At 52.5% G+C, this 22,587-nt stretch overlaps 1 protein-coding gene across 1 annotated transcript; it reads left to right on the top strand.

The window, feature by feature from the left end:
• The first annotated feature begins 4,534 nt into the window (after window positions 1-4,534).
• Window positions 4,535-21,551, top strand: YTHDF2 (YTH N6-methyladenosine RNA binding protein F2). Its single transcript, XM_065041948.1, has 5 exons — window positions 4,535-4,817; window positions 5,050-5,074; window positions 5,382-5,461; window positions 9,466-11,040; window positions 20,631-21,551. The coding sequence occupies exons 1-5, from the start codon at window positions 4,791-4,793 to the stop codon at window positions 20,652-20,654; spliced, it is 1,731 nt and encodes a 576-aa protein (XP_064898020.1). The 5' UTR covers window positions 4,535-4,790; the 3' UTR covers window positions 20,655-21,551.
• The last annotated feature ends 1,036 nt before the right edge of the window (window positions 21,552-22,587 follow it).

The following is a 22,587-nucleotide window of genomic DNA, read 5'->3' as shown; positions in this document are numbered from 1 at the left end:
AGGACTGAGGAGACAGTGTTGGGAGATGTGGAGGAGCAGCAGCTGGTCCATAACGTGGACATTGTGGTCTTGGAGGACTGAGTGGGGACGGCAAGTGTCACTTTGGGAAATTTGCTTTATTTTGGGCTTTTTTGTTAAGCATATTTTCCAGCTACCCCATTTGTTTCCATGGATATCTTCATTGTACTGTATTATATATATATATAAATTATTTTTTTTAAACAAAAAAGCAAGAGAAACACTGAGACCTGGACAAGGCTCTGTCTCCATGGAGCGCTGAACAAATCCGCCTGTTTGCAGGGTCGAGCAGAGACTGGATCTATGCCGAACAACCCGAACCGGGAGGGACGGGACGGGACGGGGGCTCCGGCCGCCCTGACCCCTTATCTCAGCTCAGGCGGCCAGAGCGCGGCGGCTGGTGCGCTGCTGTGGCCGTGGGAAGGGGCGACAGCTTGGGGGTGGAACAGGCGCCTCATTTGTATTCTTATTTTCCCAGGGAGGGGAATTCTGTCACCTCAACTGGGATGTTTATTATTATTCTTCTCACTTTTGGGGGAGACGGCGGTAACCCTGGTTTTACTGTCCGCATTGGTTTTACATCTACATTTGCGTGTGTTCGCTCTCTCCGTCCCCTCATGCGGATCGCCCAGCCGCAGAGCCCCTGGCTCCTTCTCTCGGGGTCCCTGGATCCCCATCCCCGGTTCCTGCAGCACTTTCCCCATCCCTGTCCCAGCTGGTGCTGCAAACGCCGTTTGGAGACCCCGAGGTCACTTCAGCCTTTTGCGTAAAGGCAAAATTAAAGAAACCAACTTGAGGTTCAAAGCCCAACGTGCCTCTTGGCCGCCCAGCGCCGCGGGGACCCTTCGGGGTGCACGGAGCGCGTCGTGGCGCTGCTTTTTGGGTGGGCTGGACGGAGCGGGCGGCTCCGGTCACACCGAGCGGCTCCGGTCACACCGAGCGGTTCCAGTCACACCGAGTGGTTCTGGTCACACCAAGCGGTTCTGGTCACACCAAGCGGTTCTGGTCACACCAAGCGGTTCCGGTCACACCGGGGCTGCTCTGCGCTGTCGCTGCTTGTTTTATGGTTTGATTTATTATTTTCCTTTCTTCCTGCGCTCTCTTGGCAGCGTTAGGAACAGGCGGCATTAGGAACAGGCAGCATTAGGAACAGGCGGCATTAGGAACAGGTGGCATTAGGAACAGGCAGCATTAGGAACGGTTGGCATTAGGAACAGGCGGCATTAGGAACAGGTGGCATTAGGAACAGGCGGCATTAGGAACAGGTGGCATTAGGAACAGGCGGCATTAGGAACGGGTGCCATTAGGAACAGGTGGCATTAGGAACAGGCGGCATTAGGATCAGGCAGCATTAGGATCAGGTGGCATTAGGAACAGGCGGCATTAGGAACAGGTGGCATTAGGAACAGGCGGCATTAGGAACAGGTGGCATTAGGAACAGGCGGCATTAGGAACGGGTGTCATTAGGAACAGTTGGCATTAGGAACAGGCGGCATTAGGAACAGGCGGCATTAGGAACGGGTGCCATTAGGAACAGTTGGCATTAGGAACAGTTGGCATTAGGATCAGGCGGCATTAGGAACGGGTGCCATTAGGAACAGGCGGTATTAGGAACAGGCGGCATTAGGAACAGGTGGCATTAGGAATGGGTGCCATTAGGAACAGTCGGCATTAGGAACAGGCGGCATTAGGAACAGGCGGCATTAGGAACAGGCAGCATTAGGAACAGTTGGCATTAGGAACGGGTGCCATTAGGAACAGGCGGCATTAGGAACAGTTGGCATTAGGATCAGGCGGCATTAGGAACGGGTGCCATTAGGAACAGGCGGCATTAGGAACAGGCGGCATTAGGAACAGGCAGCATTAGGAACAGGCGGCATTAGGAACGGTTGGCATTAGGAACGGGCGGCATTAGGAACAGGCGGCATTAGGAACGGGTGCCATTAGGAACAGTCGGCATTAAGAACAGGCGGCATTAGGAACAGTCGGCATTAGGAACAGGTGGCATTAGGAACAGGTGGCATTAGGAACGTTTGGCATTAGGAACGGGTGCCATTAGGAACGGTTGGCATTAGGAACAGGCGGCATTAGGAACAGGCGGCATTAGGAACGTGTGCCATTAGGAACAGTCGGCATTAGGAACAGGCGGCATTAGGAACAGGCGGCATTAGGAACGGGTGCCATTAGGAACAGTCGGCATTAGGAACAGGTGGCATTAGGAACAGGCGGCATTAGGAACAGGTGCCATTAGGAACAGGTGGCATTAGGAACAGGCGGCATTAGGAACAGGCAGCATTAGGAACAGGCGGCATTAGGAACAGGCGGCATTAGGAACAGTTGGCATTAGGAACGGGTGCCATTAGGAACAGGTGGCATTAGGAACAGGCGGCATTAGGAACAGGCGGCATTAGGAACAGGTGGCATTAGGAACAGGCGGCATTAGGAACAGGCGGCATTAGGAACAGGCGGCATTAGGAACAGTTGGCATTAGGAACGGGTGCCATTAGGAACAGGTGGCATTAGGAACAGGCGGCATTAGGAACAGGCGGCATTAGGAACAGGCGGCATTAGGAACAGGTGGCATTAGGAACAGGCGGCATTAGGAACAGGCGGCATTAGGAACAGTTGGCATTAGGAACGGGTGCCATTAGGAACAGGCGGCATTAGGAACAGTTGGCATTAGGAACGGGTGCCATTAGGAACAGGTGGCATTAGGAACAGGCGGCATTAGGAACAGGCGGCATTAGGAACAGGTGGCATTAGGAACAGGCGGCATTAGGAACAGGCGGCATTAGGAACAGGCGGCATTAGGAACAGTTGGCATTAGGAACGGGTGCCATTAGGAACAGGCGGCATTAGGAACAGGCGGCATTAGGAACAGGCGGCATTAGGAACAGTTGGCATTAGGAACAGGTGCCATTAGGAACAGGTGGCATTAGGAACAGGCGGCATTAGGAACAGGCGGCATTAGGAACGGTTGGCATTAGGAACGGGTGTCATTATGAACAGTTGGCATTAGGAACAGGCGGCATTAGGAACAGGCGGCATTAGGAACAGGCGGCATTAGGAACGTGTGCCATTAGGAACAGTCGGCATTAGGAACAGGCGGCATTAGGAACAGGCGGCATTAGGAACAGGTGGCATTAGGAACAGGCGGCATTAGGAACGTGTGCCATTAGGAACAGTCGGCATTAGGAACAGGTGGCATTAGGAACAGGCAGCATTAGGAACAGGTGGCATTAGGAACAGGCGGCATTAGGAACGTGTGCCATTAGGAACAGTCGGCATTAGGAACAGGCGGCATTAGGAACAGGCGGCATTAGGAACGGGTGCCATTAGGAACAGTCGGCATTAGGAACAGGTGGCATTAGGAACAGGCGGCATTAGGAACGGGTGCCATTAGGAACAGGTGGCATTAGGAACAGGCGGCATTAGGAACAGGCGGCATTAGGAACAGGCGGCATTAGGAACAGTTGGCATTAGGAACGGGTGCCATTAGGAACAGGTGGCATTAGGAACAGGCGGCATTAGGAACAGGCGGCATTAGGAACAGGTGGCATTAGGAACAGGCGGCATTAGGAACAGGCGGCATTAGGAACAGGCGGCATTAGGAACAGTTGGCATTAGGAACGGGTGCCATTAGGAACAGGCGGCATTAGGAACAGGCGGCATTAGGAACAGTTGGCATTAGGAACGGGTGCCATTAGGAACAGGTGGCATTAGGAACAGGCGGCATTAGGAACAGGCGGCATTAGGAACAGGCAGCATTAGGAACAGGCGGCATTAGGAACAGGCGGCATTAGGAACAGGCGGCATTAGGAACGGTTGGCATTAGGAACAGGCGGCATTAGGAACAGGCAGCATTAGGAACAGTTGGCATTAGGAACAGTTGGCATTAGGAACAGGCGGCATTAGGAACAGGCGGCATTAGGAACAGCGCGCTGCTGAAACCACGTGCGCTGTGCCGGGTGTTTGTCCCCTCCGGGTGTCCCTTTGTGCTCGGTGGCCGGGGGGCGATGCGGGGCGCAGCGGGAGCTGCTTGGCGGGGAATGCTGAGCAAAGAACCACATTCGGGGCGGGGGAAGGGAGATGCGTTTGCCTGGTTTTGCATTAAAGGGAAAGATCCAACTCCGCTTGAAGCGACTGTCCGTGGCGGCGGTTCTGTCACCCCAGAGGCCGCAGGGGGGAGGGGATCCCCCTGGTCGCTGCTGCTCAGACCCCCCGGCTTGCCCGGTGCCTGGGGGTCCTGGGGGGGCCGCAGTGGCCCCTGCTCCCCGCTCACCCCGGGCTGCAGGGGAGCTCAGATATCGAGGTACAGCAGAGTTCGGGTGCGAGGGCAGCGGCCGGGCCTCGAATTTGCCGTTTTCTGGTGAAAACCGCAGCCGGGCAGCGGGGGTGCCTGGCCCTTTAAGACCGCCCCCATTGCGCTGCCGCGCCTGGTCGCGCGGGGGCGCTGATTGCCCCCCCCCCCCCCCCCCGCCAAGTCCTCCGCCGGCCCGGCATGCACCGCGCGCCTTCCCCGCCATTGTGCCTGGGAGCGCGGCGCGCGCGCCGTGCCGCGTGACGCCCGGGGAAGCGCGTGTGGGCGCGAGGCGGCGGCGCCTAGGCCGGAGACGCTGGGCCGGAAGGAAAGGCGAGAAGGGGGGGTGGCGGCTGGCTAGAGCGTCACCCCAGCCAGGCAGCCGCCGCCGCCGCCGCGGGCGAGTCGGAGTCCGCCAGGCAGCCGCGCCGCGCCCGGACAAAGCCGCCGCCGCCCCGCCCGCCGCGGAGCCATGTCGGCCAGCAGCCTCCTGGAGCAGGTAGGAACCTCCGCCGCCACCCCCCGGCCTTCCCCCTGGCGGCGCCGGGCCTGGTCCGCTACGCCAGGCCGAGGCTCTGGGCCTAGCGGCGGGGGCCGGGCCCGGAGGCCGCGGCCTCTCCTCCCTCCCCCGGGCCGGGCCCATTGTGCTGCGGCCGGGCCTTGTCCCCGCTTCCCGCCCGGCCTCACGCTCTCCTCTCTCTTTCCTTCCCGTGCCGCCGCCGCCGCGCCAGAGACCCAAGGGCCAAGGCAACAAAGGTGAGGGGCCGGGGAGCCGCGGGCCGGGAGGGGCGGCGGGCGCTCGCCGGGTGTCTGCGCCTCCACGCGTGTGGGAGGAAAACAAACCGAGCGCTGCGGGACCTGCGGCCGCTGTGGGGACGGGGGAAAGTTTGCGGATAAAGAGCGTTTGTGCGGTGTGAGGCGTCTCTGCTGGGTGAAGCGTGGGCTGTCCCACACTAGTGAGCCGTAGTAACGTTACGTGGTCTGTCTTTAAGCACTTTTAAGTTGGTAAGTGTTTGGTTTTATCCGCAGAGTTCTTTCTAACGCTCCGCATCTTTTTCCTCAGTGCAAAACGGATCTGTGCACCAGAAGGATGGGTTGAATGATGATGACTTTGAACCCTACCTGAGTCCCCAGGCCCGGCCGGTGAGTAAGAGCAGAGTAAGAGTGCGAGTCCCTGCTCCAGGGCGGGAAGCACCGGGAGCCCGGCGGGTCCTGCTGCTCCCCAGCGCAGGCGAATTGGCCATCTCTGCGTTTCCCCTTCTCTACTTACTACATTTTGATGTTTTCCGCTTCTCTTATTGTCATATGCTATTTCATACGTGCCTTTCTCCAGGTGGAAAACAGTAGAAGTGGTGGATGAGGCGTAAAGGTTTTAGCAGCTCTTGGGGGGTGTAAGGGCTTCCTACAGTTCAGCTCGGGTTTTTTTTGTCGTAACTGTCTTGAAGTTCTGCACTTTCAGTTTTACTGTTAGAACCGCGTTTCCTCGCTGGTTTCTGGTCCTTGGTGCCGCGTTGTGAAATGGCTTCGCTCGGTGCGGTTACGCTCCCCAGGGCTTTTGGAGGATACCATCGACATTCTTGTCTCTCCGCCAAGTAAACTGAAAACGGGTGTCATGGGGTTTCCTTGAGTTTTATATATATATATATTTTCACCAAAAAACCCCACAGAACACACAGGTGATAAAGGCTGTTAAGACTTTTTGAGGGGTTTAGTGAGAAGTCCAGCTGCAGAGAGCTTGTGATTGGCTCCTGAAAGTCAGACATCCAGGTACTTTTCCTCTTAACTTTCTGTTTAAGACCAGCTCTGCTGTTAACTGATTTCTGTTTGCTTTTCTTAATGAGCTGTAGGAGAGTGACACACAACCCATGGGTTCACCTGATTAGGTGGTACCAGTAGGGTTGCAGGTAAACATCTCCAGCAGGGCTGCAGCAGTTGTTCATTCTCTTGGCTTCTCTTTCCAGCCACGATTAGTGAGAATAACCTGTTCTGCTTTTCCCTTTCTGTACTTTTTGGTTGCTTTTTCTAGACAATATATATTTTTCAGATAAGCAGTGCGTGTCTTATCGGAACACAAGAACAACTTTCTGTCTGAGTTGGATTTTCAATGAGTATTCTCCTAGTTGGTGCTGAAGATGTGAGGCTAAATATTCTTTAAGGGTCTGTCAGCTGATCTATAACCTTCGGAATTCAGCCTGTCCATTAAGATAACTCACTGCATTCAGCTCCCTGAAAGGTTACAACCCCACCTGCATAGGGTGAGATAGTGTGATTGCTTTCTCAAGCCTTGAATGAAACCAGCTGCTTTCCTGGGAGCTGTTTAATGGGGTTTTATCTATCCCAGAAGTTAACATCACCATTCTCCAGCTTCTATCTGAATGTGGACGTATTTCCTGCAAAGTATAGTTTTATTTAAACCTCCTATAGATTATGAAGGTTACTATAACGTTAGAAGCAACATGGTATTTTACCATGTTTTTCATGTTTGAAGAACAACCGACTATTTAGTATCTTTTAGCGTGTTTCATACCGGTAAAAGTCCATTTTAAAAATCAGGAAGGATTGTCTTGAGAAGCAGAGCTGTTGCGCTGTAAGTTCAGTAGGAGTGAGGTAAAACCGCCGTGTTCACTTTGAATCACATTTTAGGGTGACTTTGTCTCACTTTCTCTCCATATTGTGTCGCTCATCAACTCCCATCCGGGATTTGACACCCGGTGTCATAGAAACCAGAACCTGGAGAAGGCTGCGGTTCTGCTGAGCCCGCCAGCCAAGCAAAGACGTTGGGAAGTAGCGAAGCGCTCGTCTCTTTGCTGAAGATGGGAGCTATAGACACAGCACTGAAAAATGGATTAAATGAAGCTCACTGCCATGGAATAGCGTGAGTGGTGTCCGAAATGGTTTTCGGAGCAATCCGCACGAGCAGGAGGTGACCAAGTTGTGACGTTTTCCGGCTCTTCGTGCAGGAGCTGCTGTTGCAGGGGTGACCGTTAGTAACTTGTCAGCCAGAAATGAAGTTAGTCAGTGTTTCGAAGCGCAGATAAGTGATTCTTCAACAGTTAAAATGAACAAATAAAAGGTCAACAGCAACAATAAGTAAGTTTAAACCCTCGTCCTAGCCTTGAGGGGAAGAGGAATAGTGAATTTGAGGGAATAACTGTCCAAAAGGTCTTAGTCGTTGGAGAGAATGAAGAGGTGGTGAGGCTTGATCAGCACCCTGCTCAGGAGCTGTGTCAGCTGTGCGAGCGCAGGTTGCAGGTTTGGCAAAGCGTGGTTTAGATGTTCAGGTGACCTTGTCTTAAACCTGCTTTGAGCTGGGATTAACTCCGCTGCCCCCTCCTCGCTGTGTGAGTACAGCTGGTCACTGCTCTGCCTCAACGCGGACGGCGCTGAAACGTCTCATGGTGATTTACACGCCACGCAGGAAAATATTTAGAGGTGACGGAACAGGTTTTAATCTGGCAGTGATGTGTTTGAGGGGAACGCTGCGGAAACCGCTGCTCTGCCCGCTGGGCTCAGGTTTTAGGTGTGGGCCGATGTTCGTGTTCCATTAAAGCCAATATCCAGGAGGGTATATTGTTACTCTTCTTTTGAAGGTACTTTGGTTCCAAATACTATTGAAGTCCTTCATTTGCCTTACAAATTAGCATCAGTGTTTGTGCTTTTGGACAGATTGAGCCCTAAAGATTGCTCGTTGGTTTGGGTTTAGCAGGACTGAGCTCCTCAATTAGTACAACTGTAACCTGAGTAAGAGTTAGTTTGGGTATTAATTAGCTTTTGGGGCCCCTTCTTTTGGGGAGATGGAAATAGTATCTCTGTGTTTTCATGCATTCACACCATGAAGTACCACAGAAAGCTTTTTAACACAACAAAGCAAATCTTGTCTCTGCACACATTATGATAAATAATTCCTGTTAATTTTTATTAAGCTGGGGCTGGCTTTGCCCGAAGCCTCTTGCTTTCCTCGGCCTCTGTGGAAGGTGGAGAAGCCAACCGGCTGTTCTGGAGGGTGCCAGAGCCATCCCAAGAGCCTCTGTGGGTGTCAGTGTGGCCATGAAGTCCTTCGGGAGCTGCACTTGGCACAGGAAAACATGATTTAACCAAAACTGGAGTAGAGCCTGCTGCAAGCCAAGCTTTAAATGGGAATTAACCCTGACTTTGATCTCCTCTGCACTGGGGTGGCTTGTGAGCAGCTCTGCAGCGCGAGGCTGCACGCAGGTTCAAATTACGGGATGATAATGTCCATTAACGTGGCTTTAACTGCTCCCCGGAGGGAAACCTGGTTTGAATGCGAGATGACAGATGGTTTTCGTATAAGCCAACCGTGCTGATGGCTGAGCCTTCCCTAATTGTAAAATTAGCCATTTATTTTCGTAACCTAAAGGCTACTTGGATGTTGAAAGGGAAACAAAGGCACGGAGCAGCTTTTTTCCTCTGAATTTGGCGCCTGCTCTCTTGGGCTGTCACCACGCTGCAAAAGGCTCCTATTGAAACCTTACTGATTGCTCCCCATTTTCAGGTGTTTTTTCGAGTTTGTGCCCAAAGCACTGTGGCAGTTTGTGTTTGGAGGGTGAGGCTTTGAGTCCCTGTTTGTTTGCAAGTTCTTGGGATGGTTTGAGCTCTGAAACCTTAAATTGGAGCAATAAAGCTGTTTTCATGGATAACAGGTGTAACAGAGGGACCAAGGAAGGCAAGGAGGGACACTCATGATTTTGGCACGTTCCCACTGCACCTTTTCCTCCATATTCCACTTTGAGTCTTTTCCCCACCCCCCCAAACAGCAAAATTAAGGCATATTCCTGTGCTAAGCCCTCTTTGGTAGTAGCAGAAGATAACATTTGGACGGTAGGTCGGTCCTGTTCTCGTAGGAGCAGCGCGGTGTGCCGTCCACGTCAGGAGCGCCGCACACCGCACGGGGAGCTCGCTGAGCCTTTGTGGTTAATCTTCCTGGCAATTAAACGTTTTTTCCGAGCGCGTGTAACAAAGGAGGCGGTTCAGGGCCAGGCCTGTTTACCTGCCCAGCCTGCAGGTAGGGAGGGCTGGGGCATGGGAAGCCTAGGATGACTTTTATTCCTGGTCCCTTAGAATCCGTTCAGCTCATCCCAGCTATTCAGCACTTATTTGTTGTTACTCTTTTTCTTTTCTTTTTCCAGAATAATGCATACACTGCAATGTCTGATTCCTACTTACCGAACTATTACAGTCCCTCCATCGGATTCTCCTACTCCTTAGGCGAGGCTGCCTGGTCTACAGGAGGTGACCCCCCCATGCCCTACCTGACCTCTTACGGACAGCTGAGCAACGGGGAGCCGCATTTCCTCCCAGACGCCATGTTCGGGCAGCCAGGGGCCCTGGGCAGCACCCCGTTCCTCGGGCAGCACGGCTTTAACTTCTTCCCAAGCGGGATTGACTTTTCAGCTTGGGGGAATAACAGTTCTCAGGGACAATCCACTCAAAGCTCTGGCTATAGCAGCAATTACGCCTATGCCCCGAGCTCGCTGGGTGGAGCGATGATCGACGGGCAATCCGCCTTTGCTAATGAGACTCTGAACAAGGCTCCTGGCATGAACACCATCGACCAAGGGATGGCTGCTCTGAAACTGGGCAGCACCGACGTTGTGAGCAGCGTCCCCAAAGTCGTGGGTTCGGCTGTGGGTAGCGGATCCATTACCAGTAACATCGTGGCATCCAACAGTTTGCCTCCGGCCACGATCGTTCCTCCCAAGCCGACCTCCTGGGCTGACATCGCCAGCAAACCAGCCAAACAGCAGCCCAAGCTGAAGACCAAGAACGGCATCGCGGGCTCAAGTCTTCCACCGCCTCCCATCAAACACAACATGGATATTGGAACTTGGGATAACAAAGGGCCGGTGGCAAAAGCCCCGGCTCAGGCTTTAGTTCAGAATATCGGCCAGCAGCCGGCCCAGGTGTCCCTGCAGCCCGTGGGGCAGCAGATCAACCCCAGTCCACCGGTGGCACAGGCTTCGAGCGGGCAGCAGCCGCTGCCGCCGCCACCCCCAGCGCAGCTGCCGGTGCCGCAGCCCGCGGCTCAGCCCGCCCGCTGGGTCGCCCCTCGGAACCGCGGCAGCGGGTTCAGCCAAAACGGCGCGGACGGGAACGGAGTGGGACAGTCTCAGGCCAGTTCTGGTGCTGCTCCTTCGGAGCCGCACCCGGTCTTGGAGAAGCTGAGATCCATCAACAACTACAACCCCAAGGATTTTGACTGGAACCCAAAACACGGCCGGGTTTTCATCATTAAGAGTTACTCTGAGGACGATATCCACCGTTCCATTAAATATAACATCTGGTGCAGTACAGAGCACGGCAACAAGAGACTGGATGCTGCCTATCGCTCCACGAACGGGAAGGGCCCCGTTTACTTACTGTTCAGTGTCAACGGTAGCGGTCACTTCTGCGGAGTAGCAGAAATGAAATCTGCTGTGGACTATAACACGTGTGCGGGTGTGTGGTCCCAGGACAAGTGGAAGGGACGTTTTGATGTCAGGTGGATTTTTGTGAAGGACGTTCCCAACAGCCAGCTGCGGCACATCCGCCTAGAGAACAACGAGAATAAACCAGTGACCAACTCCAGGGACACTCAGGAGGTGCCTCTGGAAAAGGCTAAGCAGGTGTTGAAAATCATTGCCACCTACAAGCACACCACCTCCATCTTCGATGACTTCTCACACTACGAGAAACGCCAAGAGGAGGAGGAAAATGTTAAAAAGGTAATTTGTTTGTGTGTCTCAGCAAAGTCCCGTGGGGCAGGAGATGGAGCAGGGGCTGCCTTGTGCTGCAATAAATCCGTGGCCTGAAGGTGTTGACTTGCTGGGTGGGCATCAGGCTGCTTTTTGGCCAGCTGTGCTCGCGGGTGGAAGCCACCACCCCAGTGGCAGCTGCAGTTTGGGGTGGAAATGGGGGTGCGGAGGCTTCCCCAGGCCCTGCCTGCAATCAGTTGCTCTAAACCTCAGCCTTCCTTGAGCGCTGTGTTCTAAGCAACATTTATTTCTGTGCTGTCGTCAGCTCCTGGGTCGGAACAGTGTAAAGCAGGAGATCAGCGGGGGGCTTGGGGAGTTGTTAGGAAGCAGAGCTGGGTCTTTGAACGGCCGCCTAATCCACCCCCTACCCAAAGTGGGGTCAGCGTGACAGATGTTTCCCACCACTTGTAAAACCTTCAGGAACCTACAGTTCCTGTCCCTCCCCAGGCAATCTATTCCTATGCTTAATTATCCTTCCTGTTAGAAGGCTTTGTCTAATGCCCAGCCTAAATCTCCCTTGCTGCAGTTTAAGCCCGTGACTACTTGTTCTGCCTGCGGTGGCCGCGGGCTGTTCTGTCCCCCTCGGCAGCGGGCTCTGCCGGGGTTGGAGCCGGTGGAAGCTGCCGGCGTGGGCACTTGGGTCCATCGCCTCCGAGCTGCTGCCATCCTTAGTTCATTAACGAGAGGATTGCTAATCAAAAGTTCTGCCTGAAATTCAGTGACCGGTGTGGGCTTTGATCTGACTTGGGTACAGCTGTGTTACCCACCCGTGACCGACCTTCCCCACAATAGGGGTCTTGCTTGTATTTGATCAAAATCATAATTACAAATGAGCATCAGCACAGCTTTCTAGTAGTTTGCCAAGTGTTTTCTGATGGTCTCTTCAGTTTCAGCAATGGGTAATTTTCCACCCAACAGCTGAGGAGCTGAATCAGGAGCTGCAGCTGCTCACCGTGACAGGGAATGCAGTTTTGGTTGGTTTTTTAAATATATTTTACTTGGAGCATTGTCTGAATGAACAGCATCACCTGTACACAGAGGTGGTCACGTTTTGCAACTGATACGCCCAGTGCTTGAAGGGAGGAATAGATTATGAGGTCTTGAGGTATAAACTTGATTTTTGTGAGAACCTGAATATTTTGCCAGCCTTCACATCCTGAAACTGGTATCCAGCCTGTACCGAAGCGGTGATTTTCTCTTCTACTAACTGAGGTTTTGAATGCAATCAGAAATCTGGTCTGTGCGGGAGGTCTTAGGAAGTTGAGCTTCACCGTGCGCTCCAGACCCGGCTCTGGGGAGCAGCGCTGTGCGGTGCGAGAGGCACACACCTTGGCCCAGTGGCAGAAATGGCGCTGGGGGGCAGGTGGGGGCGGACGGATGGATAAAATGAGTTAGTGGGTAAGTGTCCGCAGGTAGGAAGCAGAAGGAAGAGCAATGGAGTGGGGAAAGCTGGACAAACCACTGGTCTGCTGTGGGAATCTGCTGTGTTTGCCAGTTGGTAATGTCAGAAAATCAGTAAGATGTTAAAAACATGGGTTTCAGTTTTAAGAAAATCACTAAGCCGTCTTTCCTCATCTTTCAAACTGCCTTTGGAAGGTTCCTCTCCTGCTTTCCTCAGTTCCTTTGGGACGTGCACATACGAGGGACTCGAACAGAACCGCTGGCTCCGAACGGTGCTGGAGCTGATTCGGTGTCGCGCTCCAGTGCAGAAGCAGTTGATTAGGAAAACATTTATTCTTTGAAAGGGAACTTAGTCATACGTCTCTGGAATTCCCGGGCGAGCGGCGAGTCTCGTAGACACACGGTTGTGTTTGCTTTTGACCATTGACTCACACTTGGGGCGCCCGCGGCCCCTGTCCTGTCACATCCGCCACGGAGGAAGTGACTTGGTCTTTCTTTCTGCAACAGTCTGACCTCCTCGAGCGCTCGCTGACACGGCCGGGGATGCCCTTGAGGTTTCTCTAACGGCTCGTTCATGGGTTGGTGGAGAAGCAGCGTTTCTGCTCAAGAAGGGTGTTTTTATTGTTAATGTAGAGTGAAGGCTGATGGTTACCTGGCAAAAAAGCCCAAGCCGTTTATCTGCCCTGGAGCATCTCGGCGATCACCTGGCTTCAAAAAGTAAAGCAGAACGCAGAGGAGCTGCTTTTGTGTCGGGGAAATAATCCCATCACCACCAGCTCTTTGTCTCTGCCACCAGCCTTTGGACCGCAGCAACATGTCCTGCAATGATATGTCCTGCATTTCTGTTCTTGAAGCTGAAATGTCTCCACGTTTGGCTTGGTTTGAACTTCTAACAAGCTGCAATTGTTTCACTTGACTTCAAACCTTTGTCTGATTTGCAGTTTGATTCCTGCTTGGTACCAGAGCAGAGGGATGAGCGTTTGTGAAAACCTGCAAACTCTTGAATATTCTTTTATACTTCTCGCTGTTACAGTCACTTCTTCAGAATTCCCTGAAACAGTGCCCAGAAATTATAAGAAAAATGCTTTGCTTAGTGTTCACGTTATTTCCTTTGCCTGGTGGAGGAGGAGAAGTGATTCAGCGGTGAAAATGCTGAAAACATGCTTGTCCTTTCCTATCGCACGTGCCCGTCTTGTCCTCAGAGACTCATCTCTGTTTCTTTCCAGTGTCTTGCTTGGCTCTACTAATCCAGTTTTTTAAAGGCTCTGGATGTTCTCCTGACCCGACACGGTGGATCTCCCGGGGGGGGGGGGTGGATCTCCCGGGGGGGTGGATCTCCCGGGGGGGGGGTGGTACCTGGAGCAGGTCAGGACTCCTCGAAACCCTTCACAGCCGCTGTTGTGGCAGAGCGTGTCGCCCCCTTCTTCCCCATATGGAAAAATAACCCAAATCCCGAGCCTGTAGTGATACACGTGTGTTTCTAGGAACGTTGCGGTGACCTCAGTGTAAAGATCTGAGCTGTTGATCTGCTTGCGTGTGGAAGCTTTTCTGGAAAAGCAACGAACATCAGCGCTCAAGGACATTAATTTTGGGTCCTTCTCCCATTGCCGTGCCCAGCGTCGGGGCACTTGGCTCCATGCAGGTCCCGGGGATCCTTAGGAAGGACAGACAGGCCCTGTCCCCTCGCAGTGCTCGGTTGTCACGTTTGCGGTTGATAAGAGACTTTGGTGGGTGTCAGGTCGGGGTGCGCGGTGCAGGGTGGGTGTTCGGGGGTGTTTTTCGTGCTGAGATCCACCGGCCTCTGCAGAAAGGGGAGATTTGCCGGACTGGAGCCGTTGTTTGTGCCGTGTGCTGCTTTGTGCCTCGGCTGCCGCTTAAAGGAGCGTTGGTAGCGGCAAGTGTCACCGCTGCCCTTAGGAAATATGGTTTAAGGGCAAACAGAGCGGTGTTGTGAGCCTGTTGGGAACGAGCAGACTGTTTCGTAGTTGATACAGAAAATTAATACTCTTTTCTTCCCAATTTTTAATCTCGGAAGGGAGGAGAGAGGATATTTCCTATAGGGTGGGCTAATGCTTTTCTCCCGCTGTTACGTTCATCCTGGTGAGTGTCAAATTTGCTTTGGCTTCACCGTATCCAACAGGATGTTTCTGACTGTCAGATTGGTTTTTAAATACTGCATATTCAACCAACTGTTTCCTATGACAGCAGAGGCACTTTCATCCTGCTGTCCCAAGGCTGTTTGCCTTCTCTGCACCAAATCCCTAGAAACAACATGGAAGGATTTCTAGGAGAGAAGGAAGTATGGAAGATGACTATTTACCAGGCATCTTATCCATTGAAAGCCCTGGGACACGGTCCCGTTTGGTTCCCTGGATTTTCTTTGGTGCGGTGGGTCAGGAGATGTTGCTGAAAGCTGATTTGGATCCCAAGAAAACCACTGAAGTGAACCTTGGATCTACCGCTGCATCAAGAACAGCTTCACGCACAATGTTCCTCGCTTGTTCATAAGGAAAACGTAGTTCTTCAGCTCTTTGGTTCTGTCTGAAAGTCGCCTTCTTCTTTTCCGCCTCCTGTAAGGTGTTAGATGACAGGTATTCATTTAGGAAGCTTCTCGTTCTGTGCCATGCGATTGTTTTCACCGCGGTTATTAGAGCCCTTGTGTTTCCCTGGATGTTCTTGCCCGTACCTGGGAGTAATTGTGCTGTCAGCGTGGCTTGGTGAATTAATAAACCAGTTTCTTGGTGGTGCAAAACGCTGGACACGTGGCAGCCTGAACACCCCGCTTTTCCTGCGGCATATTTACCCGGGAAACCTCCGCTAACGGGGATTATCAGGATCGTCGTTACCCGTGCGGACGGCTGGAACGGAGCGCTGATCGGAGCTCCTTCCGGACTGCTGCCCGTGTGAGGTTTGTCATTGCGTACGAGTCACGTCATAGCGCGGTGCAGCAGGTAATAACGTGTTTGGGTTCTGTAAGCCGTTCTGCAGCCAGAACCTGGAAATAAAGACTGTGTTTCTGGTTCCATATCATTGGAACATTTTTTAATTAAAATGGCAGTGCTGAGCTGCTTTTTTTGCGGTTAACTGCAGGGGTATTTCTTACAATGTTTAGAAGAGTTAGATAAAATCTACCTAGAACTCTGTCTTTTGTTTCTTGTCTTGAGGGGAAAAGAAACCACAGTGTTTTAGTTTCCTTCCCTATCCGTACACGTCGGGAAGACTCTGCTCCCTTGGCTCTGCCGTTTGTAACGTGTCAATGTTTTTAGAGAGCTTCCCGTCATCATTGCCAAGCCTTCCAGAAATCACCAACCCTTTGGCTGCTGCACACCAGCCCCTTTGGGGTTCAGCTGGTTCCATTGCCGGGTTTTGCTACGTTTAAAGGAGCGGGGGGAGAAAAGAAGTTGGAATACAAATCTGTGTTCCAGTGAATCCTTTGGGGTGGCAAAGAAATGCGGGTGCACACCAAGGGCCGAGGGGATTATTGGCTTTTTTACTGGAGTTTGTGAACTCAGCTCTTCATGGTTGCCAGAAGCAGGCAAGTAGATCTCTTGTCCTCTCCTAATACAGAATATTTGGGTGGAGGGAAGTGTTTGAGCCTCAGACAACCGCAGGGGTCAGACCGGGAGTCTGTGCGGTGTGATGCAATCTTGGGGCTGCAAAATCTGCAGATGCGATGGGTGCTGCTCGGGCATCCTTGCTCTTTTTCCAGCGGAAAGCTCTGTGTGCTGCTAACAGGAACACGGTGCAGAGCAAGTGCCTGTAAGGACGGTACAAGCACAGACTTACCCAGCTCCGAAGCTTTTCCTTGCCTGACAATTTGTGGCTCAGGAATTTCTTAAACCCAGAGGGTGAGTCTTTAATAGTTTATGATTTCTCTTGTCCAATATTGACACGTTCCGTGAGCATCCTCAGGATCCTGCAGCAGCAAGTTCTTCAGCTTAATTATGTCTCATGTAAAGAAATGTCCTTTTGTTTGGCTTGGACTCTCCCTGGTTGTGCTGGCGGGTGGTGAGCGGTTAATTCAACGTTCTGTGTGTCCCTGCTCTGCTGTTACAGTCGTGTCTTCAGGCTGGAGAGCCGGAACGCGGTGGCTCTGCACGTGGAAAACCTTCCGTCCTCGCTTGTCGCTGTTCTCTGCGCCTTTTCCCGTTCTTCTTGTGCCCATAGGGATGGAGGGGAGCAGAGCTGCCCCTGCGCCGGGGTTCTATGAGGACACGCAGTGTCTTCCCTCCCAAATGGTGTTTTCTTTCCTGGAGTTACATACTCTAACCCCAAGCTCGTGTTTCTGGCTGATAACGGTCAGTTTGGAGCCTGTCGTCGTGGAGTTAGGACAGGGATTTACCCCACACGCCTTGTTCGGTGTGTCTGAGCCAGGCTGACCAAATTCACCCTAACATTCAGCTGCTTTTTTTCTCACAAAATGCTCTTTTTCTTCACAGTCGGATGCTATTTCTATCACCCCAAATAGCTTCTTATCATCGGTGAACTTTTGCCACTTGATTATTCACTCCTTTCTCTAGATCTTGTATGAATACGTGGAACCAGAAGTGAAGCTCCACGGTTTTCTCCGCACAGGGTCACTCGGTCCTTGCCGTTACTCGCGTGGTGTGACCGGACAGCACAAAGACTTTAACAACTCTGCAGCAGCGAAGATTTTGAACCATTCAAGTGAGGGTCATTCCTTTTCTACAGCGGCACAAATTTTTCCGTGTGAGCTGTGATTCAGGGTAACCACAGTCACGCAACACATTTCGTGTGAACCCAAATGAGAAGGAACGCTCGTCTGTTTAAAACAAAAAGACACCTTACTGCATCTGGTGTTAAAACTGGCGTGCTGCTCATGGTAGGTGCTGTCAGCAGCTCAATGTGCTTTGCTTAAACTATTCCCATCGCTTTTGTCCACACTATTAACTTTCTTCCCTGCTCGGTGAGGATTTTGGGTGGACACATCGGTCAAAGCCACGTGCTCCGCTCGGCAGTGAGGACACCCAGCTGCCCAAAAGAAACGCAGCAAAGTTCTTATCCCTTGTAGTGATGGCAAAGAATAAGATCTCCCTGCTGTAAGACAGCGAGGATTGGATTTTCCACCCTAATGACCCGAAAGGACTCGTGCCGTTGTTGTTTTGCGTGTGCTCCAAAGGCAGCAGCTCTGGTTCCAGTCCCTAGTGGATCCCACTGGGACTCCTCCTGGGCTGCTCCGCGTATTCATCTGTGTTCTTAGTTGTGGTTTTCAGTGGTTTTGGCCTTTTTTTACCATTCTGTTTCCTGCACAAACATTGCCCTGTGTGCCCAGGCTCTCTGCAGACGGGTAATTACAAACGTTTATGGGAATTTGGCTGGTTTATTCACGCAATCCAATGGGACGTTTGAGCAAGAAGGAGGTTTATTCTTTGCAATGGTTGCATCGGTTTGAAAGCTGCCAGGACCACCTTGCTTGTGTAAAACCCACTGCATGGAGAAGGTCCTGCGTGTCCTCCTGACCCCAAGCTGCTTCCTTCGACGTGGAAATTAGACGTCTAACGTAAAGCGCGTTGCTCCCGTGGTGTTTGTGTTCCCTCGTGTTCAGGCGCGTTTTGGGTTACAGCTGTACCTGGAGAATTGCAGCTTGCTGCTCCTGGTTTATTCTCCGCGACTTCATATTCGGGCTGAACGGGGAGGTGAGCGGTGTGCACCAACACTGGGGTGTGCTGAGTTCCGAAAGGAAACCAGAGCTTCCAACCCGCCAGCCCCGTGTGCTCGGCGTGGGGCCGGGGACGCTCAGGAGCTTTCTTGTGCGTTTTTGGGGGCTGCCCGGGCACAGCCGTGTCCCCGCGTGGCTCGTGCTGTCTCAGCGATGTGGGTCTGTCCCTCCTGGGGTTATTTGGTTTGACTCCATTAGATTTCGATCTGTAAAACAAGAAGTCTTTCCTGCTCTGACAAGGAGTCACGTTTGTATCACATCTCCTGTTCGTGGTGCTGAGCTCCGTTATGTCAACAGGAGGTGGGATGAAAACATCTGGCTATACCCAGATCCCTGGGTTTTGTCCCCTTTCCTAGGTGAGGCAGACAGACCAGCATGTAGTTTTCCTCTGTAACTCTTGACTTCCTAATGCTGACAACAGGAAAACCTCATGTTTGGTTTGTAAATTAGTGAAGACTCGAGGCTGTTTGTGGAGCAGATGAGCACAATAAGCGGGCGATGCACCAGCCGTTTGTGCTGGGCTGGGGGCCACCGGAACCCCCGCTGATGTCCAGGTCGGGTCAGACAGGTCCAAACTAACTGTTGTTTGTGCCGCACAGCTGGGACCTGCGCGCTTGGTCCTTCTCCAGACCCTCCCTTTGATTATAAATCTGTTTCCCTGTCTGTGTGGCAATCGTACCTTTCCCTGTGCCAGAGGAGCACTGAGGTTGAATGATTGTCATTAATCAAGGTAAGAGCCTTTGAATGTGCAGCATTACAGGCACCATTCCTCAGTACAAACTCCTGAGCCTTTTGTTGCTATTGGCTCCCCGCAGTGTGATCAGATAACACAATCTCTCATCAGCCTTCTCCAGCAGCTTTGCAGTTGCTGTTATCAGGACGTGGCTTGTGACACGGCCGCAGCGTCCCCGCGGACGGGATGTGACACAAGTGGCTTGAGCAGGGTGGTCACAGAAGGCTCGTTGCCCACGCGCGGTGCCCGTAACCACGGCCGGCAGTGACACGCGGGTGCCAGCGCTCCATGCGAGCGGTGGCGCGTGTCCCTGCGATTCACCAGCACATCGCGGTGTCCCTCACCCATCGGTGCTGCCCCCGCTCACCCAGGGCTCCGGCAGATGGGGATGAGTCTGAGCTGGTGTTTTGTTCTTGCTCCTCCCATGTAGATCGATAAGACGTGGCCCATGTCTAGTGAAAATGCAGCTGAAGAGAATAAAACACTTCCCGGTGGATCCTCTGTGCCCGCCAGGGTCCGTATGGCAGAGCAGAGCCCATTGTGTGTGTGCAGAGCCGCTCCACCTGCGCTGTGCTTACACCATCCCCTCGGTTCCGGAGGAGGACGAGCCAGGGTGAACGTTTGCAACAGCGCTGAGCTTTGCTGTGTGTTCTGGTGGATCCGTTTGCTCCTCGGCTGTGATGTGGGGGCTCGCTTGTTACTCCACAACGCCCAGAGGACCTAGATGTGCTCACGGGACGTGCTGCAGTTCATCTGGCACGTTAGATGGTGTAAATACCCGAGTTGGAGCTGGAATCTGAGTTGGAGATAGATAACCTCGAAGGTCCCTTCCAACCCAAACCGTTCTGTGACTGTAGGTGCTGAAGAGACCCCACAGCAGATGTGGGGGGGCGTTAAAAGGCGTTTAGACGCGGTTCTCAGGACATGGGTCAGTGCCAGAGCTGCGCTGTGGTTGGACTCGATGACCTTGAGGGTCTCTCCGCTGAAATGATTCTATGACCAGGATTTTTCTGTTACAGACTCCCTGGGGTGCTGTTCGCAGTGTTGGTGGAGGGGTCTGGGTAGTTCTGTGCTGGTATTTTGATGTCGTTTTTTGTGTTTGGGGGTTTTTTTGGGGTTGGTTGTTTCTTTTGAGGTTTGTGGGTTTTCACTCTCATGCTGGTGGTTTTCAGCAACGAGTCCACGTACACGAGGCAAACACTTCTGAAGAGAACGTGTCCCCTTGTCTCACTCCTCTCCCTAGCAGGCGATTTGTGCCGTGGGAAAGGAAGCGGAGCTGCGGTGCCAACATCCCTCAATACAAGGAACCATAACGAGCCGGCGGACCCCAACACATCACATTCCTTATCCTCCTTTGCAACAAAAAATCACAGCACCCCAGAATGTGGGGGGTTGAAGGGCCTGGAAAGCTCATGCAGTGCAATCCCCCCATGGAGCAGGAACACCCAGATGAGGTTACACAGGAAGGTGTCCAGGCGGGTTGGAATGTCTGCACAGAAGGAGACTCCACAACCCCCCTGGGCAGCCTGGGCCAGGCTCTGCCACCCTCACCCCAACAAGTTCCTTCTCCTATTTAAGCGGAACCTCCTGTGTTCCAGTTTGCACCCATTGCCCCTTGTCCTATCCTCTTCTTCTGGACTGTATCCACTTGGCACAGGGGCAGCTCCGCCTGTTGAAACAGCGATGTGTGAAAATAGCAAATACCATTGTTCTCGGCTAACGTGGGTTTTCTCTCCTCTGTTGCAGGAGCGCCAAGGCCGTGTCAAGTAGAGGCGGCTCCTCGCCGAGGCCGCGGCTGCGCCCGCTCCGGCCGTCCCCGTGGAGAGAGGAGCAGCCAGAGGGAATCCCAGAGAGAATAAGGACTTTTGTTTTCTTAATTTCATTGACTTCAAAAAGACTCTGACAAACTCGCAGTTAAAACAATATTGGAATTTCACAAGGCATAGGACTTAAAAAAACAAAAAACTACAAAAAAAATCCCTTCTAGGTAGAGTATAGTGATAACTGTCCCCGTTTTTGGCTTTGGTTGTGATTTCAGAGCATACGCTTTTGTTTTTTGTCTTTTTACGATGTTTTTTTTGGATTTTCAGGTCCCTAAGTGGCACATTGCCTTGGTTTTTCTCTTAATTTTGAAGCCCCGCCGCTTCCCGTCCTTCGCCCCCGCGCCTCCTCCCCAGGTTTGACATTGCACTTGGAACACTGAGCTGTAACACCCGCCATGGAATCGGAGTCACTTCGGTTGGGGTTTTCTTCCCCTCCCTGGCCTGGAAAAGGAGGAAATTGTATGAAAAAGTTGAGGTTTTGGCCTAAGGATTGAGCAGAAATTGCCCACGAGGTTGTGTCCTAAGGGTGGTTCATTTTTCTCTGACCCTTTGTTACTCAAAAGTCAAGTACTAGGAGTCCTAAGAAATGTTCTGTTCTTGTGCATTATACGGATTTACAGATGAAGTCTGGATTAATTTGATTTTTTGGAAGCTGAGAACAGCGGTAAAAGTCGTTTTGTTTACAGGAGAATGAATTCTGGACAAAAAAAAAGAGGAAGAAATATTGTAAAATGTGTAGTGAATGTTTCTTCAGTTCTTGTTAAGCCAATGAGGAATGGGCGTTGCCTTTCTTTTCACCATTAATCACTTCTCAATAATAAATGTGAGATCCTGTTGAGCATCACCCGTGTCTGCCGCTCCCTCCCCCTTCGCCGCTGCCTTAATATCTTCAAATAATCATTAAATACGTTGTTGTTCTTTACGTTTGAAGCAGGAGCTGCAGCTTGTCGCTGGCGTCCCGAGCTCAGGCCTGGTGCTAAACTGGGGGTTTTCACAATATCACAGTATCACAGTATGTTTGGGATTGGAAGGGACCTCAAAAGCTCATCCAGTGCAATCCCCCTGCTGGAGCAGGAACGCCCAGGTGAGGTCGCACAGGAACATGTCCAGGTGGGTTTTGAATGTCCATGGGGAAGGAGACCCCACAACCCCCCTGGGCAGCCTGTTCCAGTGTCTGTCACCCTTACTGAGAAGAAGTTTTTTCTCAAATTTAAGCGGAACCTCTTGTGTTCCAGCTTGATCCCATTACCCCTTGTCCTATCATTGTTTGCCACCGAGAAGAGCCTGGCTCCATCCTCGTGGCACTCACCCTTTAGATATTTATATATATAAAGGAAGTGGGGTGGATTTTGCTCGTTCATGCAGGATGGCACCGGCAGAGCTGGGCGAGACCTGTTCACAGGTGAACTGGTGTGTGGAGCGCAGACACCCGCCTGCGGCCACGGGGTCCCCTGGAAACTGCCCCAGGACAGGGAAGGGAAATCCAGGTCTTTCTGGTTTTGGCAGTTGGGAGGGAACAAAAAAAACCACAAATGGATCTCCTGGCTGAGGCGGTAACAGCGCTTTGATTGTCTGTGCTTAACGAGGAAAATCGTGCCATCTTGAAAATGACTATTAAAGCGCAGTTGGGAAGCGTGGATCCAGCCAGCTGTGCCGCGCGCTCGCTGTGGACACAGCCAGCTGTGGACCCAGCCAGCTGTGCCATGCGCTCGCTGTGGACCCAGCCAGCTGTGGACCCAGCCAGCTGTGCCATGCGCTCGCTGTTGACCCAGCCAGCTGTGCCATGCGCTCGCTGTTGACCCAGCCAGCTGTGCCATGCGCTCGCTGTTGACCCAGCCAGCTGTGCCATGCGCTCGCTGTTGACCCAGCCAGCTGTGCCC

The sequence above is a fragment of the Columba livia genome, chromosome 26 (assembly GCF_036013475.1).
Source record: "Columba livia isolate bColLiv1 breed racing homer chromosome 26, bColLiv1.pat.W.v2, whole genome shotgun sequence".
Lineage (NCBI taxonomy): Eukaryota > Metazoa > Chordata > Aves > Columbiformes > Columbidae > Columba > Columba livia.
The sequence above is the reverse complement of the archived record's forward strand: the minus strand, read 5'-3'. Positions and strand labels throughout refer to the sequence as shown.

What these genes read in the sequence shown, in the direction of transcription:
- YTHDF2 (XM_065041948.1), top strand. Translation starts at nt 4,791, where the DNA reads ATGTCGGCCAGCAGCCTCCTGGAGCAG. An exon ending in CCAGCAGCCTCCTGGAGCAG is followed by an intron (nt 4,818 to 5,049) that starts GTAGGAACCTCC and finishes CCGCCGCGCCAG; the next exon opens with AGACCCAAGGGCCAAGGCAA. An exon ending in TGAGTCCCCAGGCCCGGCCG is followed by an intron (nt 5,462 to 9,465) that starts GTGAGTAAGAGC and finishes TTCTTTTTCCAG; the next exon opens with AATAATGCATACACTGCAAT.